Source organism: Schistocerca serialis, chromosome 1, assembly GCF_023864345.2.
Source record: "Schistocerca serialis cubense isolate TAMUIC-IGC-003099 chromosome 1, iqSchSeri2.2, whole genome shotgun sequence".
NCBI lineage: Eukaryota > Metazoa > Arthropoda > Insecta > Orthoptera > Acrididae > Schistocerca > Schistocerca serialis.
Window position 1 is genome coordinate 241,391,967 of NC_064638.1, and position 20,859 is coordinate 241,412,825.

General features: G+C 41.1%; 1 protein-coding gene across 3 annotated transcripts in view; it reads right to left on the bottom strand.

Moving 5' to 3' along the window:
• LOC126466830 (ras-related protein Rab-37-like) overlaps positions 1-20,859 on the bottom strand; it is a 338,533-nt gene that overhangs the window by 25,063 nt on the left and 292,611 nt on the right. For all 3 annotated transcript variants that reach the window (XM_050096415.1, XM_050096414.1, XM_050096413.1), the window contains one exon: positions 6,445-6,555. In XM_050096415.1, the coding sequence (XP_049952372.1) occupies positions 6,445-6,555 (111 nt within the window). The remainder of the gene's footprint in view (positions 1-6,444; positions 6,556-20,859) is intronic.

A 20,859-nucleotide genomic window follows, 5' to 3' on the forward strand; every position in this document is an offset into this window, starting at 1 on the left:
TTATGGTAGCGATCCCACATCAGAAGGTGAGTATGTTAGCACGGGTCATGGTAAACAACTGGTTACTGAAATTCGGCATGCCAGAAACCATTATTATGGACCAGGAAACTAACTTGGTATCTGATCTAATGAAACAATTATGTCACTTATTGAAAATTAAGAAGTTACATACCAAGTTGTTCCATCGTCAAACAAATGGATGGACAGAAGATTTCATCACGCTTTTTCAGGAATATTAAACCATTATTTAAATACACAGCATTCCAATTGGGGAATACATTTACATTTTGTCATCAGTGCACATAATTCTATGCCATATGAGGTAATATATGGGCAAAAAATTCTGCCACCTTGTGATGTAGTTCAACCTAAACTGGGACATCAGGGTTAACTAGTGAAAAATTTTGCAAAAAAAGTTGAGAGAAATTTGGCAAAGAATACAGTTAGCCAGCACAAAAGCTTTACAGAAGCAAGAACGTATTGCACAACAGACAAGTAAACTGCTACAATAGAAAATAAGACAATGGGTATTATTAGCTTATCCGTACACTCCAAAGGGCAAAACAAAAAAGTTTTAAATGAAATATCATTAAGCTATTGTAATGACTTAATCAGTCAATGTAAAATTACAGTTACTAACTCAGATTCAATAGTGCATGCAAGTAGAGTCAAACTTTCTGCAGGTCAGACTGATGCAGTGCCACAGATTCCTTCAACATTGTGAGGGGGGGGGGGGGGGGAAAGGGAAGAATAATTACCAAGGAAAGAGGGATATCAGATAAATGTACCTTTTGCACTTAGGTCTAGGAAATAGCATAAATCTCATGTAAAAAGCACATATGGTATTTTGTAGTTACTTAGGTTAGTCTTAATTTTGTTCACTTCTCGTGTTCTGTTCTTATTGGGGAGAGGATTGATGATCATTCCATTTCTCTTGGGAATTAAAACTCTCATATGAGGAATGAAGACTCATCTACATCTACATCTACATGGATACTCTGCAAATCAAATTTAAGTGCCTGGCAGAGGGTTCATCGAACCACCTTTACAATTCTCTATCATTCCAATCTTGTAAAGCGCTCGTAAAGAACGAACATCTATATCTTTTTGTTTGAGCTCTGATATCCCTTATTTTGTTGTGGTGATTGTTTCCCCCTATGCAGATCAATGTCAACAAAATATTTTTGCATTTGGAGGAGAAAGTTGGTGATTGGAATTTCATGAGAAGATTTTGTCGCAACGAAAAACGCCTTTCTTTTAATGATGTCCAGCCCAAATCCTGTATCATTTCTGTGACAGTCTGTCCCATATTTTGTGATAATACAGCATGCTTCCCTTCTTTGAACTTTTTCAATGTACTCTGTCAGTCCTTTCCAGTAAGTATCCCACACCGTGCAGTAGTGTTTTAAGAGAGGATGAGCAAGTGTAGTGTAGGCAGTCTCTGTTACATTTTCTAAGTGTCCTGCCAATAAAATGCAGTCTTTGGTCAGCTTTCCCAACAACATTTTCTATGTGCTCCTTCAGTTGCAACAGTTAACAGAAAAAGTACCACGAATGCTAATGCATAAAAAAGGAAGGTTGGTTAGTCAGAGGAGAGAAGCTGTGTTTGGAACAGTGGATAATGTTGTGCCATGCATTCATACAGCATGGTCAGTGCACATAAGATGCGATCACCACCTTCTCGAGCACTATGTGGCAATGCTCCAAAGGCAGCAGCATGGCATACTTCAAAGTGGTCACAGTGGGGGCACCACAAGAGTGCAGCAGTCATACTGCTGGAGTTGAGGGGGCTAATTAGGTTGCAGCCCCATGTGCTTAAGTCGCATCATCGCAGCCTGGAAGGAGAGTCATCTGGTGTGGCCTCCTGTAGTATGGAGCAGGTATCCTCTCAGTCTCAAAACTGTTACTGTGATAGTGTTTACAGGAGATGATCTTTAGCTATGGACCTGGACATGAGTGATTGCACTTTTTGTTTCACTTTGTTTTCAGAATAAATCTTCTGAGTTGTAATTAATTCTGACTTTCCATTTGGTAGTTTGTACCTGGCACACAACATATAATGAAGATAACCAGTAAGAATGTAGCTTTATTATATCACATATCTTATGTAAGGGTGAGTACTGATCAAGCTGGATAGTATATAAAAATTCAGTTTTCAGTAGTAGGCAGAAACACGTGATAGCAGTGTTATATAGTACACCCATATCCAACAAATAAATATGTCATGTGGCACCATGGTTTGGTGCAAGTCTTTCTACTTCTTTCCACTTCAGTGACTTGCATGTTATTAACCACAACAGCACCTGGTTTTGCCAAACAGTCACCCATTCAAGTACTACCAAGGCCCAAAGTCGAGCTGGCTGCTGTAGTCAAACAGCTCTACGCACTTCAGTCTGGAACCGCACTGCTGCTACAGTCGCAGGTTCGAATCCTGCCTCAGGCATGGATGTTTGTGATGTCCCTAGATTAGTTAGGTTTAAGTAGTTCTAATTGTAGGGGACTGATGACCTCAGATGTTAAGTCCCATAGTGCTTAGAGCCATTTGAATCCAATGTTGCTTAACTTTGGTGATTGGGTGGGGACTGGTGTTACTAACATGGCAAGGCCATTGGCTTCCAGATCTGATTAAATGGAATATACATGGGAAATGGATACAGACAAACTCATGAAGGATTATTAGTTTCTAGATGGAGAGACATTCATGTCATTCTGTCTGAAGCAGATTCAAAAGATTGTATTAGGGAAAATATTGTTATTTGCCCAAAATATCACTAAACTGGAGATCCCTGGATTTACTTGATATTTACACCTGAAATGCTATTTACCACTTGATATAAAAATGGTAAACCAAATGGGATACTGAAACTTCGAGTGCTGGACAATAGATTGTCGATTAATTGAACTAGATGAAATTTCCTGGCAGAGTGAACATCCCATAATTGAACCAGATGCTAAAGAGCAGGAGGACAATTTTCATCACACCGGGCACAACAACGTGTACAGGTCAATGCATATAGTATTGGGCAGATGAACCACCACACATATTACCTATCTAAACAAGACATAACTTTTATTAATGATACCTTAGATTACAATTTACTACAATCAGTAGATGAATAATTAACATCAGAAAAAGGACAAATTTTAGTCAATAAAATAATGCAACACTTGATACAATATCATCAGAAATGTATACAAACTATAATTATTTTCGTTTTTCAATCACAAGAATAATCATGGTTCTAATGTTCATTTGTGCATGTTACTTTTGTACAAAGCATAAGATATCTCATTCAGTGGAGTCAACTATACATCAGGACAAATCAGCAACCCATTATTTATGCAAATTACAGACCTTTGCATAGACATATAATGCCACATACCTACCAACAAACCTACCTACAAACCTACCTACAAACTGTCGGAGCCCTGACACGTGGAATCTGTGATATATTTCATTTCAAAGATGGACAAACAGCTATTAAACAGGGGGTCATAGTGTTTTGGCTCATCAGTGTATGTATGTTCCACATCTCCTCCTAAACCACTGGATCAATGTCAATCAAATTTGATAAACATTTCACTTTCTCTCTGTAAAGGACCACTATGGATCCAAGAACTGCCTACTCCTACAAGAATCGAAGGTGGGGGTGAAAAAGGAGTGTAGTTGATGATGGACAAATAGCCAGACTGTATTCATTCACTCTTTGACAGTGAGAACACTTAGTGACCTGCAAGAAACTTTACAGATAATTTAGAACCTTTGCAAAAATTCTTCTCACTCATACCATCTACAAAATGAAGAAAGAAAAAAATAGTTACTCCATACTTCTTTTTTGCAGTTCATGCAGTAAAACTACTGTCTTAGCATAACCTTTTAATTCCTTACTTCTTTACTAACAATTATATCCATAACACTTTTTTCAGGCAGCACCTACAAAATTATACTATTTTATGACACATAGTTCAGGAGATATGGCATCATAAATACTGAGGTGCATCAAAAACTGTTGGATTATGCACGACATTTTAATTTGTTAACTCGTTACTACCAACAACAGTCACAACACATTTCTCGGGCACTGTGCACATATATCACTGGATGTATCTTACAAAATTATAGAATTGTACAACTGATGGATCATAAGATATTATGTCATGACCATTCAGCAGCATGAAGATGAAACTGCAGGGTGATATTCGCTAGAGATATAGTACAGGTTAAATATATGAGGGTGCATGACGTTAATATATGTGACATATGCATTAGTGGGCGACGTCCTAAACGTCTAGCCTGATTTCAGCGAAACTTGGTGCAAATATTATTTACTATCTGGAAAGAAATACTGTGGATGTAAGAACAAGTAACCTCATACAGGGATGTGAAAACGTAGAGAGAGAAGGGGGCGAGAAAAAGATGGGCAGAGAGAGAGGGAGAAGGTGAGAATAGCCCCACATATGGGAGTGAGAGAGATGGGTATAGAGAGATGGGAGAAAGAGATGAACAGATAGAGCGGAAGGAGGAGATGGACAGAGAGAGGGAGAAGGAGATGGACAGGGAGAGGGAGAGGTAGAGCAAGAAGATGGACCAGTGGAACTGGAGTAAAGACATACCCAGGTAATGATGGGTATTCAGCTAATTTCACTATAAACCTTTAAGGAATGGTGACCGTACTCGCACTTGTTGAATTTGCAAACATTACTTCGATAACAAATGTAGTTTAAGTTCGTAAAACCTGTCTGTATTTCTGTAACAACAGCTGGAAACTTATACACTACTGGCCATTAAAATTGCTACACCAAGAAGAAATGCAGATGATATACGGGTATTCATTGGACAAATATATTATACTAGAACTGACATGTGATTACATTTTCACGTAATTTGAGTGCATAGATCCTGAGAAATCAGTACCCAGAACAACCACCTCTGGCCGTAATAACGGCCTTGATACGCCTGGGCATTGAGTCAAACAGAGCTTGGATGGCGTGAGCTGCCCATGCAGCTTCAATACGATACCACAGTTCATCAAGAATAGTGACTGGCGTAGTGTGACGAGCCAGTTGCTCGGCCACCATTGACCAGACGTTTTCAATTGGTGAGAGGTCTGGAGAATGTGCTGGCCAGGACAGCAGTCGAACATTTTCTGTATCCAGAAACGCCCATACAGGACCTGCAACATGCGGTCGTGCATTATCCTGCTGAAATGTAGCGTTTCGCAGGGATCGAATGAAGGGTAGAGCCACGGGTCGTAACACATCTGAAATGTAATGTCCACTGTCCAATGTGCCGTCAATGCGAACAAGAGGTGACCGAGACGTGTAACCAATGGCACCCCATACTATCACGCCGAGTGATACGCCAGTATGGCGATGACAAATACACGCTTCCAATGTGCGTTCACCACGATGTCGATAAACACGGAAGCGACCATCATGATGCTGTAAATAGAACCTGGATTCATCCGAGACAATGACGTCTTGCCATTCGTGCACCCAGATTCGTTGTTGAGTACACCATCGCAGGCGCTCCTGTCTGTGATGCAGCATCAAGGGTAACAGCCATGAGCTCCGAGCTGATAGTCCATGCTGCTGCAAACGTCGTCGAACTGTTCGTGCAGATGGTTGTTGTCTTGCAAACGTCCCCATCTGTTGACTCAGGGATCGAGACGTGGCTGCACGATCCGTTACAGCCATGTGGATAAGATGCCTGCCATTCCGACTGGTAGTGATACGAGGCCGTTGGGATCCAGCACGGCGTTCCGTATTACCCTCCTGAACCCACCGATTCCATATTCTGCTAACAGTCATTGGATCTCGACCAACGCGAGCAGCCAACGTCGCTATACGATAAACTGCATTCGCGATAGGCTACAATCCGACCTTTATCAAAGTCGGAAACGTGATGGTACGCATTTCTCCTCCATACACCAGGCATCACAACAACGTTTCACCAGGCAGCGCCGGTCAACTGCTGTTTGTGTATGAGAAATCGGTTGGAAACTTTCCTCATATCAGCACGTTGTAGGTGTCGCTACCGGCGCCAACCTTGTGTTAATGCTCTGAAAAGCTAATCATTTGCATATCACAGCATCTTCTTCCTGTCGGTTAAATTTCGCGTCTGTAGCACGTCATCTTCGTGGTGTAGCAATTTTAATGGCCTGTAGTGTACAATAAGTCAATTGAAACCTTATTGTTCCAAAGACCTTTTCAAGTCTCAAACATATATGATGTATTTACGTGCAGACTGAAGTGACGCATTCCGGCCTTTGTACAAACCTTCATCTGTCACTTCAGTCTTCCTATATACATTATGTAACAAGTAGGGCCTACTTTGAAACATCTTGAAGCAGGTTGCCACAGTATGTGGCAAGGAACATTGTGAGTGTATCCTCATTATATGCAAAGTGTCCGAGACGACGTGGAGAGCAATAGGGCACTCACCCAGCAGCATGATGACGACGTCATCCTGGGCGTATTCGCGGATCTCGCCCAGCCACGCCCGAATGTTGTCGAAGCTCGTCTTGTTCGTCACATCGTACAGCAGCAGGAGTGCTGCAACATACCAGAAGATCATATCAGACGCCGCTCTATCCTGATATTGCTTTTTTTTCTATCTTTTCTTGTCAGAAAATAATTTTGGTGGAACTGGGAGGGTTGGCAAGTCTAACTATGAAAACAGCAATTCGTCTATGGCGCTAGTCGTAAAATCTTATTTATCAGAAGTTTTTGTGGATGATTGCTTACAGCTGTTAAATAATTTGGAGAAAGCATATTTGTGCCATCAGCTTTGTAGTTGTATGTTTGTTCTCAATCAGTCTCGATTGTTATAATGATCTTCACAGGAAAAAACTGTAAGGTAAAAAAAAGAGCATACTGTTAAAAACTGTTATACTGTCTGATAATTGCAGATGAAGTTCTTAATGTTCTAATCCATTATAGTCCTTTAAATTGACTTTATTCACAATGGTTGGTTCAGATAAATACCTTCCTTTTAATTTTTGAAAGACATATTTATGTTGTTCAGAGAATGGACGCCATATGATTTCTGAATTTCTGTTACTGTAAACTTTGACTAGACCAAAGAACATTTTTAATCTTTTAGGCAAATTTATATTGCGTGTGTGTTTCAGCTTGAATCTTTGATGATCACGTTGTATTAATACCGTTGACAATTATGTACATCGTGTTTATGTGGACTGCGTTAAGATATACCATTGTGACACATTGTGACCATAGATCTACATTTGGTTGGCCCGTATGTCATGGGACTGTGTGCTTAATCCATTGAAATACGCTGTATAGGTACTATGTTTTATAAATGTCCTTGTCTAGTTCCTTTATATTCTATTGCGACTGTGTAAATTCTATTTTTTTTTTTTAACCTTACAGTTTTCTCGTACGAAGATGACGGTAACAATCGAAACGGGCAGAAAATAAATATAAAATTGAACAAATGATGGCACAAATATGCTTTTTCCAAATCTTGTCACCTCGAAAAATATAGTTACAGAGTTAACTTTGTGTTTATTTGCAAGTTCCTGCCTGCAGTCCTGATACATATTGAAGTCCCCACATCACAGTGTCATAGCAAGCCACTAGAGTTGATAAACCAAATTTCGCACGCCCCGATAACGTGTGAGTATCAAGCAGTATTAGCAGGAACGTTACAGTTGTATTAAGGAAATCAAAGTAGCTGAAGCAGTTGGGTTGATAATTAAGACTTCATGACTACCGCTCACACAGCTGTTTCCCAACTTTTCTCAGAACTCATATAGCAACCAATAACCCCAACAACGTATAACAAATAACAAAATTTTATATTAAAAATGAACATTCTTGTTTTAAAAAGATGTAAAATAAATAATTTTTAATCGACGTTTAAACAAATAAAATTAAATAGCATTTCTAATAGCTTTTATTAAATGAAGAAGCATTTCTATGTGCTTTTATTAAATCAAGAAGCATTTCTAAATGCTTTTATTAAATCAAAACATAATATTAGTCAATGGTATGGTTGGTAGTGCATTTACAGCTACATCTATATGAATACTCTGCAGTTCACACTAAAGCGCCTGGCAGAGGGTTCACCGAAAAACTTTCAGACTCTTTCTATACCGTTCCACTCTCTAACAGTGTGTGGGAAAAATGAACACTTACATGTTTTTGTACGAGCTCCGAGTTTTCTTATTTTATTACAATAATCATTCCTCGCTAAGCAGGTTGGCGACAATAATATATGAGGGTTATTCGAGAAGCAAAGTCCGATCGGTAGTGAAATCTAGACCACTGTGAAAATGAAAACCATTTTATTTGCAACACTTAGCTGCACCTTCCTGCTCCTTCTCTCCAGTCGGCGCTCCGACTTGGACACTTCCTGTAGAATTGTACCTCCTTTCCGCTGCACCTTCCTGCTTCTTCTCTCCAGTCGGCGCTCCGACTTGGACACTTCCTGTAGAATTGTACCTCCTTTCCAGTACCTTCGTCATAGAACAATAATATATGAGGGTTATTCGACAAGTAAGGTCCGATCGGTCGTGAAATGGAGATCGCTGTGAAAATGAAAAACGTTTCATTTGCAACAGTTATCTGTACCTTCCAGATACTTCTTGTCAGCCACCTGTGCTTTCCACCGAAGAAGGAAATGCTTGACAGATGTATTACGTGGGCTGCATTACATCAGGCGAAATCTCTTACCAGGCCCCCATACATGGCAGGGGAGACTACTTTTTAGGCTTCTTTATGTGCTCACTGTGCGCTCAGAATTGAAAAGAGCAACATAACGCGATCGATGGGCATACTAGAGACATACTAGGACCCTCTAAAACCTCCACTGATTTTCTGTATGCGGGATAAAAATAAACTACAGCTGGAAAGCTGCGTCCGAAACTGACATACACTGAGACAACAGATCATCATTTTCATAGGAGACAAGGTCTGTCTACGCAGCAGCTAGCTCGACCTTCTCCACTAGCGATTGCGGCAATCAGTCGCGATCACTGAATAACAAATAACACAGCAGGAGATTTCGCCTGTGGTCCATCCAGCGTACAAAGTTACGTTTGTTGCCGAAGGGGTGAGCTAGTGGTAGGCGCTGTCGTGTCTAACTTCAACGCTCCGTAGTGTCATTGGATGACGTTCCCGGACATAGGTTCCTATTCTCGCTTAGTTCATCAAGATACTCTCTACAGCCCCTCAAAGTTAGTCGTAACGTTTCTGGGGCACCCTGTATATTATCATTATCATCATAAGCGGCAGCAACAATTCGATCACTTGGTAATGTCACCTCTGAGTTGGTGTGCTACATGGATTCCTGCAGGCTCTTCCTTTTCTGTCGATCTTGAGCTTCTCGTTGCAAATTCAATTCGGTGGCCTTCCTCAGGTCACTGTTACATCTGTCTGTAGATCTTCTCATTGGTCTTTTACGGTAAATTGGGCTCCGATCTAGTATTTGTTTTTACAACCTGTCATCATTTCTTTGAGCGACATGACCAACCCACTGCCATTTTAAGGTATTCATTCTTTCCATTATGTCACTGATCTTTGTTGTCTGTCTGATATCAGCTGCTTCCTTTCTGTCTTTCTTTGTGTAGCCCAATTTTTCCATTCATCCTTTGGCTACTATTATTTTTCTGATAATGACTTATTTAATGTTCATATCCCACAGTCATAAATTATCACTGGCAGTACACATTGGTTAAAAACTCTTTTCTTCAGCTCCGTTGACATCTTAGACTTCAAAACTGAAGAGTATCTTCCATACGCTTGCCAGCCTAATTTAAAACATCGAAATATGTTTGATTTTAGGCTCCTTTCATATTTAGCACTTGACATAAATAGACATTGTGTGATCCTTTGCAGTTGCGTACTTCCAACAGACATATTTCCCTCCAGTATCCATTCATTCATCATAATCTTTGTTTTATCATAGTCAAATTTTAGACCAACTTCAGAGCATACTAACGCAAGTTCACTAACCAGTATTTGAAGTTCTTCTAGAGTTTTTGCAAATAGAACAATATTATTAGCGAAAGGTTATTTAGTCTCTTCCCTAGAACTTGAATCGTTTTGTTTTCCAATCCAATTTTGACATTGCTTTTTCGACGACTGCTGTAAATAGTTTTGGAGATGTGGAGTCGCCTTGTTTTACTCCATTTTCGATGGGGAATTCATTGGTTTCTTCAACTACATTCACAAACACTGTGGAGGTTTTGTATGTGTTGTATATGACTTTAATATTGGCCTTTTCCATTCCGGCTGGTTCTGGCGGAGGTTCGAGTCCTCCCTCGGGCATGGGTGTGTGTGTTTGTCCTTAGGATAATTTAGGTTAAGTAGTGTGTAAGCTTATGGACTGATGACTTTAGCAGTTAAGTCCCATAAGATTTCACACACATCTGAACATTTGAACTTTTCCATTCCTTGTCCTGTCAGAGCTTCGAACACTGATGGGTGACTTATCGAATCGAATGTCTTTTCAAAATCTGTGAAGGCAAGGCACAGAGGTCGATGGTACCCTATAAACAGCTGAAAAAAATTCTTTCTTCGTCAGCATTTTCATCTAGGCACCGAACTCCTCAGACAGTCCTATGGAGATACAGGGTGCCAGATATTTTAATAAACAGAGACGAACGCTTGAATTTAAATTAGCCATCGCGTATGGCACTTAACAATATTCTTCGATCTTGTGGGAAATAATCACAGCCAAGACATATGGGGCGCCTCAGGACTATTAATGTAATACCACTGCCGAAAAAGGGTTGTAACATCCGTCGACAATGGGAGTATTATCAGCGCTGGCTACTAATCGTTATTGTAAGAAACGGCGCGTGGACTGTTCTGTTAACATGATAGTTCAACGACCCTCAGATGGCTTAGTGATTGGAGACAGAACACAAGCTCCTCCCCCTTCCCCTCAAACTTTAGCAAAGGCATTTGTAGTTTTACATACACTGAAGAGTCAAAACGTTACGATCGCTGCCCACCATGGGACTGACTGCTGCCTGGTAGCGTTGCGAGCACGTGACGTGGTAACGAAAGAATGTAAGTGGAGCACAGGCGAATGTGGGCTTCAAATGAGGAAATCCACTGACATCAACGACTTAAATAGGGCAACCTGTGAACGGGCATCTCGGAAATGGCTAAGCTGGTCGGCTGTTCACGGGTTACTGTGTTGTTGGCCGTCCACGCCTCATCACAGAACGTGGAAATCAAAGGCTTTCCAACTCTGTCAAGATCTGTAGCAGATCTGACCGTGGACCAATAGCATCATGTCCTCTGGCTGGATGAGACACGTGTTTTGTCACAACAGGTCACTGTCTTGTCCAGATACATCCATCCGGATGAGTAGCTGCTCGATCATGCACAGTGCCACTGATGAAGGCAAAGGTGGCTATGGGGGACATTTGTCAGGGCGTCCATGGGACCTGTGGTAGTAATCGAAGACAGCATGACAGTTGTGGACTAGGTGAACATTATTGGTGACCATCTGTATCCCTTCACGCTTGATGTCTTCTATAGCGGCGATGGCATCTTCCAGTAAGCATCTATGACATCCTAAATATGGTGCTGGCGGTAAGTTACATTATAGCTATAGACCGGGGATTATATTTGCTGACGAAAGAGAAGACAGTATCAAATTGAGATGCCCTCACCCACGAATTTAGCTTAAAATCTATGCCTGATAAGACATATCGTTTTCACAGAACCTGCTTGCTTTTCATAGAACCATGGAGAATCTAAGTCTGGATATCCAGACTGAGACATCAACTCCGGTCCTCCGAAACTTATGCGATTCCAGTTAGGCGTTGTTTCATAAATACACTGCCATAAAATAAAGAAAAGGTCACCTGGAAAGACGACATCGATTTTGATCCGATGACAGCATATGCCACCTGGGGGATAGTAGACGTAGTGATAATGTTTAATGTCATCTGTCAACAGATAACGTATTGGCACAGCTACCCGGCCGCCTTACACATTTGCTCTTTAATAGGGAATGTTCACAGCCAGAAAGCTCAACGTGGTGCAAACGTGTGAAGCAACTAGGCAAGCATGCCACGGAGACACACTCGTGCATTCTGCAGGCAACTGAGTGATTCTGAATGAGGTGAATTGGGACCTTCCGAGTTGCGTGATGGTCCTTTTGGAGACAACAATAAATCCTTAATGAACTGGAAACTTCTAAAAGGATGTACGTATTATTTTTTTCCTCACTATAATTTCATCAAAATGTTTATTCAGATCTATTATTAATGAGGCTGCAACACTCCTAAGCGTCTTTGACAGAATCATCTTAAGTGTTAGCATCACTCTCGGTCAGAGGTGAACTCTAACCACTGTTCTCTGTAGCTGATGCTGCGTTCCCCTGGTCCCTGTGACTTCTACTACAGGCGAAGTAATACGGTAGTGAATGCAGCACGTGACCCAGCTAAAATTGCACCCGAAGTCACGCTTTCGGGCCACTGTTAAGCTCCCAACACTGTTCTCGACTCAATTTAGGCCGCGGCAAACAGCAACACATGCAGCAGATAGCCCGAAGTTAGGTATTTGCAGCCCCGTGATACATCGACCGAAGAGGAAAGCTGCAGGGGACGTGAGAAGCCTGGCTCGCTGGACGGCTTACAGAGCTGATCAGTAGTGATGAAAGGAGAGCGCGCCACCGCGATTGCGGACAAAATGAGCAGAGACCACAGCACGTCTCCGCTGGTGTCAATAATCGATGAATCGTGGAAAATGGGAATTGCACAGGAAGGATGTGGCGAGAGCAGCACAACAATACAGTACTGATCTGGGAAAGGAAACAGCAACGTGATTCTCTGGTCTTTACTTAGACCATGAGCCACTGATAGCCCATATGTGCCTGTGGAATAGGCAGCATTTCACTGCGTGCTGGGTGTGATAAACCGCACCCAGAGTAATATCATTAATATCAATAAGAAAAACTGTTTCTCGTCTTCTGTATCTGACTTTTGTTTCGTTTCTTAAGGGGGTACGTTTATGAAAAACACACATTATTTAAAAGATGCACTGAACCCAAAATTTTGAAGACCAGGCAATGAAATTTTGTGCCATGCTCTACATGAATTTAACACATTTGCTTGGATTATATACAGTATACTTAACTTTTTTATGGAATTTAAATATTTTATTTGAAAAAGATAATATATGTACCTTTTTCTCACAAACTATTCAAGAGATTTCTACGAAATTTTCTGTATTTAATCTCTTTGCGTATAGTAAGCTTCTCTCATAATGTCTTTTTAAATACATCGAATAATAATTTTTTAATTATAATTCTCCAAGTATGATATAAAAATCATACAAAATGCCAAGCACTTTGTCCCACATCTCAAATTACATTCACAAGTTCGAAATTTACTCTCGAGGTAACATTTATTGGGTTTATATAAATAACTGTACAAAATTTCATACTCTAGCCTTCATAAATTTGCGAAAAAAGTACATATATTGTAAAATACATCATATTCAGTCAGTGCAATTTAAGGTTCAACCTAACTTTTTTCCTATGTCACCTATTCAGAAGGCCTTAGATTTGTACTCAGAGTCCTCTTTCCCCTCAAGGATTCTCTTCTGGTTCCTTGTTTTCTGCCTTCTTTCCTCTACCAGGTCTTCAACTGACTTTTCAACTGCAGAAAGGAGCTCTCAATCTATTTTTCTCGACATGTCGTGAGTGAAATATCCTATCTTAAACCCAGTTCTATCTGATACCTTCACCCCCATAAGCTGCAAGTCTGACAACTATAGCAGATAAAAACTCTGTTTTAGAGCATCGTTTCCATATGACTGAATTTCGAGAGTCATTTGCATTCTGTGTTTTGCCATGAACACATTTTTTAGAATAAATGAAAAGCACCAGTTTGCTTTTGTTCTACAATATTGTAGAACAAAAGCAAACTGGTGCATTTGTTCTACCAAGAACCAACGTAAGATTCTGTTAACATTTTTTAGAGGTTCAGGAGCGGCCAGAAACCTGTACGTGCGCTTGACACCATACAGGATACAGTCTGGAAGGATTATTACCCATCTGAGCCTACTGATATTTACACCAGTTAATGTGGCACAGGTGATGAATGGGATGTTCGTCTGTTGACACTATGTGAAAATATGTAGCCTGTACTGCACTTTTCATGTCACTTGCATCGGATATATTCTGTCCGATAGCCTAGCCGTAATACACCTGAAGGGTGTCTGTCATCTTCTTTGTGAGTCTGTTGTATCTTTATAAACAAATCAGCTGGTTTATTACTGTTTCTAAGATACGGAACAGTGTCACAAACGATGTATAAAACCTAAGAGTGTATATGACAACCTTCCAGACACATCCCGTGCGAGTTTAATCCATGGAATCGTTGTTCGCCAAGCTAATATTGAAGGGTTGTTCCAAAAAGTGGGCATGGAAGGAAGATAGTGTCATAAATTTAATTATTTCTCAGCAGTTCGTATGCAATTTCGTATTGAGGCTTCGGAAGCTTATTGTCCATGACTTCTACTAATAAATAAAAAATAAATTGAAAATTGATAATTTCGGCAAATTTCACGACGTACTCCTTAAGCAAACACATTCACTTAATTTTCGTACGCAAAATTTTTTTAGCTCAAAATCACGAAACTTCCTTCTTTATAACTTAGCACTATACAGGGTGTGGTAGATAAGTAATGAGACTCAGTCTAGAAAAACAAATTTATTGATCCAATTTGTACAAAACGTTAATATTCTTCAAAGTACTCGCCTTGGGCGTCGACACAACGTTGCCAGCGCGTTTTCCAAGCTTCATAGGCCCCACTGTAGTCCGTTTGAGTTATCCCAGTTAGTGCCTTCGTGACAGCACGTTGGATGTTCGGAATATCGTCGAAACGATGACCCTTCAGGCATCTTTTGACCTTCGGAAATAGGAAGAAATCAGGAGGACTCAAGTCAGGGCTGTATGGTGGCTGTGGCAAAACTTCAACTCCAATTCGGGTCAAGTAGGAGGTCACGGGGAACGCTGTGTGCGCCGGAGCGTTGTCGTGGTGGAGACGCCAGCGTTGAGCAAGGTCCTGTCGCTTCCATTTGACGGCTCTGTGCAATCGCTGAAGGACTTCTTTGTAGAATTCGGCATTGACAGTCTTCCCCTGAGGGACAAACTCTTTGTGAATTAACCCCCGCTTGTCGAAAAACACAATCAGCATTGTCTTGATGCGGGACTTTGACATTCTTGCTTTCTTCGGCCGCGGGGATGCCGGTGTGTGCCACTCCGAGCTCTGGGCTTTCGTCTCCGGGTCGTACTGGAATGTCCACGATTCGTCACCTGTTACTACGTTGTCTAAAAAGTGTGGATTATTTTCCAAATCATTCAACATCTCATGGCAAACGTCCACTCATTGTTGCTTTTGTTCGGCGGTGAGCACTCGGGGAACCAATTTTGCGCAAACTTTCCTCATCATCAAATCTTGCGTAACAATTTGGTGAACCGTAAATTTATTCACGGAGACCTCATCGGCGATCATTTTGAGACTTAAACGACGGTCGGAGTCCAGGAGTTCTTTCACTTTGGCCACCGTTTCATCCACACGACTCGTTGAAGGGCGTCCAGATCGTTCCATGTCTTCAACGGATTCCCTCCCGTTTTTAAATTCATTAAACCACCGGAACACTTGAGCTCTTGATAGGGAGTCTTCTTTGTAGGCCTCCGTAATCATAGTAAAAGTTTCCGAAGCAGTTTTGCCCAAGCGAAAGCAAAATTTGATTGCTGTTCTATCGAGCGATCCATCTTCAGCATTTTCACAAGTGTCACGGGCACACAAACAACGTAATACGCGAAGCTCGACCCTCACTGCACCAGAACTCCGACGCGACTGCGAACCGGTTCTATTGTTAGCTCAGATCCCCCACCACGTGACGTACAGGTGGAGACCGCCCTGCGAGCGACTGGGGCGCCGCGCGGCGGCCAGTCTCATTACTTATCTACCACACCCTGTATAATAATGCAAACCACTGTGTTTAACATCGCTGCAACACTGACTGTAGTATCATGGGAAGCTATGATCACTGAAACAGTACACACCTGAAAGTTCAAATGAAATAAGACACACAAACACACACACACACCCCACATCCTCTCTCCATTGTTGCAATCTATCGATCTTCAGAATGTGCACAGAATAATTTTGTCCGATAGAGGAGGTGCAGATTGACAGTTGAAGCCTTCAGACGAACATATATCTCCTATAAGATCGAGCTAATGAGTCTGCAAATGTTTGTATCAACAGGTTGTGTGAATACGACTAATAATTCAACAAATATAGACGTTTGAAAGTAAATAGTATCTCATGTGGCTACCGAAAAACAAAGTCACATAAGCAAAGATCCACGAAAGCAAGAAATGTTCGATCACATACTGCCTGAAGGGAATCTCATAAAACAAACAAAAAACGAATAAAAACCAAAAAACGGTAAAAAAGTAGCGTCGCAGAAGACATCGCTTAATCACATGAATTTGTGTGTCAGTCCAATGACAACCTGTTTGTCGGTATTACCTACATATAGATGTTTTTCACTTTTTCCGTATCTTTTCTTAAGTGGTGAAGGTTTGGAAAGTACTTCTAACTATGTAACCCCCCATCCATCCCCGTCCTTCGTTATTCTATTTATTGGGAGACTTACGGGGGGGGGGGGGGGGGGGGGTGCTTGACAAAATGAGGTACAAAAGCAAGAAAAAAAAGTTTGTTTCATAAACCAGTCACCTCACTTCTTGATATAGTCTGCTTTGAGGGATATGCACCTGGTCCAGCGATCCTAAAGCTTTTTCATCCCATCGGAAAAGTAGATTCTGTCAAACGCTGCAAAATATTTTTGACTGCACCTATCGCTTCCTGACTTGATGAAAATTCCTTCACAGGAAGACAAAATTTCAAGTCAGAGAACTGGAAGAAGCCGCCAGGAGTAAGTATGCTGAATAGGGTGCATGAGGAACCAGTTCAAAGCCCAGCTCATGCACTTTCGCCATTGTTAACGCTGATGTGTGGCATGGTGCATTATCCTGTTGAAAGAGGAATTTTCTGCGTGACAAGTTTAGTTTTCCTTCCAGTCAACGCAAGTTTCAATCGACCCAACAATGGAACATGATAGAATCCAGTTATGGTTCTGCCATTTTTCCCAAGTACTCTATGAGGGTCAATCCTTCGCATCGCAAAAAATGGTGGCCATCACCTTACCAGCTCACAAAATGGTCTAGCCTTTGTCCACTCCTATGACTGTCGTCTTGACTCTGGAGTGTAATGGTTTATACAATTTTCATCAAAAGTCGTAAATAGGCGCAAAATGTATTGTGGATTGCGATTAAATATCGCTAGACATTGCACTGAAATATTGTGCCGGATGCGCTTTTGGTTGTCTGTCGGCAATTATGGCACCCATCTTGCACGCAGCTTTTTCATAGCCAGTTCTCCGTGCAGAATATAATGCACTCGCTCAGTTGAGATGCCTACAATCTTAGAAATCTCACGAATATTTATTCGGCGGTCTTGCATTACCACAGCATGGATTTTCTCAATGGTTTTCTATGTAGTGACCTCAACTGGACGGCCAGAACGCGTGCTTATCCGAGCTCTTTTAAATTCATTAATCCAAAAGTAAATACTTTCAGCCCACATGAACTTAATCTAATTCTGTTTTAATTTGTGCGGCAGCCCAGCCCTTAAAATGAAAATGTTTAATAACAGCACGAAGCTCGATTTTCTCCATTTCCAGTCGCAGTCGATACACTGACCAATTCAGCCGTCTGTCAACAGTCAGCTATACGCTGTACATTGTTGAAATTCTTAATACGATTCTTGGAATAAGCTTACCAAGCATGGAGGCTCAATAAAAATGTTCCAATCTTTCGTGAAAATTTACCAGACTTCCGAAACAACCCTCGTAAGTTTCCAGCCGTTTCTAGAATTCTCTCGAGCATAACTTTTAATGACATTTTGGTTTCTTCGCGTGCCTCTTCGGACAAATTTAACGACAACGTATGTAATGACACATGACTGATGATGAAGAATTTTCTCCTGTTTTCGGGAGTGCATCCGTGGAATTATTAACACTTGTACCGACATTTCGGCTGACAACCTTTCAGCCGTTCTCAAGGTGAGTCGCTTGCAAGATTTTTAAAGCAATTTGCACTGTGGGGTAAACACGCATATGTCAGAAATAACTCCAAAATGCTTTAAAAATCTTGCAGGTCGTTTACCCTAACAACAGCTGAAAGGTTGTTAGCCGAAGTAGCGCTGCAAGAGTTATTAATAGCCCAGATACACTCCCGAAAACTGGTGGAATTTTCGATCCATCGGAAAAACGCAGAAACCCTTCTGGAGAATTTATCCTTTCCTTACTGTTCGCTAAGATCGCAGCGCAATGCGATGTAGTATTTTGCTCGAGATCGACTTCCCTTACAAGAGCGCCCATACGATAGTTTGTAGGGGGAGGGGGGGGGAGATAAGCAGTGGAGGGGGAGGGGGGGTGGGCAGGATGTCGGGTTTGAAGAAATTTAAATATTTTGGATGACGAATGGCGAATTGTAAGCAGCCATAAAAAGTTTCTAGCTCCGACACTGTTAAAATCTTGCGTGATATCGATCTTTAAATCGTGATTGCATCGCAATCTGTCCCACATTACGGGCTGTATGATGCACTTTTTTCTTCGAAAAGTAGCCTTCACAATTCAGGTGCGTTTATCCCCGGCATTAATGTGAACATGTGTTTGATTTAATATTTCCGCCGGTCTTAAAAATGGGCATATATTCGATGCCGCGGGAAACCTATCCATGTCTGGTAACATTGGATTCCACTGGCAGCAGCAGTGCTTCAATGCGATCAACATGAATTGCGGGGATTCATAAGCTTGTTAATAGTATCTGCCTTCGTGCCTCGCCATCACAAAAACTGAACATGATTTGTGTTACCGGTCTCAGTACAATATTTTTGTTAGTAGTTAGTTTCGTAATGGAAAAATAAAAGATATTCATAAGGGTGATGCGGGTTATAAATTGAAAAGTAATAGCATATGCAGAAGAACATGAAAACAAAGTAGCTGAGCGACATTTTGGCCTTCCACAAATAGAAAAAACCGTTCGCGATTGGCGGGCTAGCAAAGAAGAAGTGAAAAAAGTGAGGAAGACTAAATGTACAGATACAGGACTGAATGCAAAACGGCCAATACTAGAAGATTTCGTATTGAAATGGATTCAAGGACACCGTCAAAATGCCCGTGGAATTAATACAAAAATGGTTCAAATACACGCTCGTAAGCTAACACTTAGTGGAACTTAACAGACTTTAAGGGTGGATTTGACAGGTGCTAAAGGGTTATGAAGCGTCATGCACTTAGCATGCGAATCAAAACAAAAATATCTCAGAAAATGCCGCAAGAGTCTGAAGAGAAAATATCTTTCCATCGCTTTATTATCCAATATCGAAAGAAACTAAGTGGAACTAAGCCAAATAGTGAATATGGACGAAACGTCTCCGACATCTGATGTGCCGAGTGACAAGAGTTGTTGCCATGAAAGGTGCTAAAAACTGTAACTATAAAAACAAGTGGACATGAAAAAAATGCACTACACTGTTGTCCTTTCATGTTGTGCTGACGGTAGTAAACTTAATCCAATGATCATTTTCAATCGCAAAACAGTCCCAAAACCTTCTGAAATACCACCAGGTGTTGTTCACATATATGAAAAGGGTTGGATGGACGAGACTGGTAAGAAATTATGGACTGACAGAGTGTTGGAGAGAAGGAAAGCTACTTTGTTGAAGAACAGTGCTCTTCTCGTGCTAGATGAGTTTAGTACTCGCTTGAAAAATTCTGTGTAAGAGAAATTGGGACAGGGAAACGCAGAACTTGCTTTTATTCCAGGAGAACTTACTTCACAATTGCGACCTCTTGATGCCTATATGTATAAACCATTTAAAGCATATATGAGAGAGGAATGGAGCAAATGGTAACGAATGAAACCCAATATGAATTCACGCCGAAGGGAGCTTTAAAAAAAAGCCTTCAATCAAACAAGTACGTCAGTTGACAAAACATATTTGGTCTACAGTGAGTGAAGAGATTGTTGTTCCTCCAAGAAGTGCGGCACAAGTAATGCTTTTGATGGCAGTAAAGACCACCTTATACATCAAGAGGACAAAAAGATGACGAAGTGGATGAAGAAGAAGAGGAAGAAGAAGAAAGTTCAGATGACAATTTTCAGAGATTTTAAACGTCAGCTCGGTTTTATAAACTAACAATTTTTTAGTCTGGCTTTGCAATCTAATGGTAAAAATGTTATTTTTAATAAATATTGCTTAAAAACTATGGTGCGTCTTATAGTTCGTAAAAAACGGAACCCAGCACGCTGGAGTAATGCAGGACCTTAAAATAATTTTCTTGAAAGAAAAGCAGCTGACTGAACTATATTTTTATGTTTCTTTTCCTTTCCCTGAGAGCTTGGGTGGCAGATGCGGAGGGCGCGGCCCAACCTTCCCTCCGGCTATGGGCGCCCTGGTTCCCGTTCCACTAGCCTTGAGTTATATTTCAGCAAATGGTTCAAATGGCTCTGTGCACTATGGGACTTAACCGTTGTGGTCATCTGTCCCCTAGAACTTAGAACTACCTAAACCTAAATAACCTAATGACATCACACACATCCATGCCCGAGGTATGATTCGAACCTGCGACCATAGCGGTCACGCGGCTCCAGACTGTAGCGCCTAGAACCACACGGTCACTCCGGCCGGCTTAGACTTCAGCACGAAAGAGTATAGCGCTTTACAATGCAAGACCTTGGAAAGTCACATCCTGCTGAATTTTGTTTTATATTGTGTTCTCTGTCA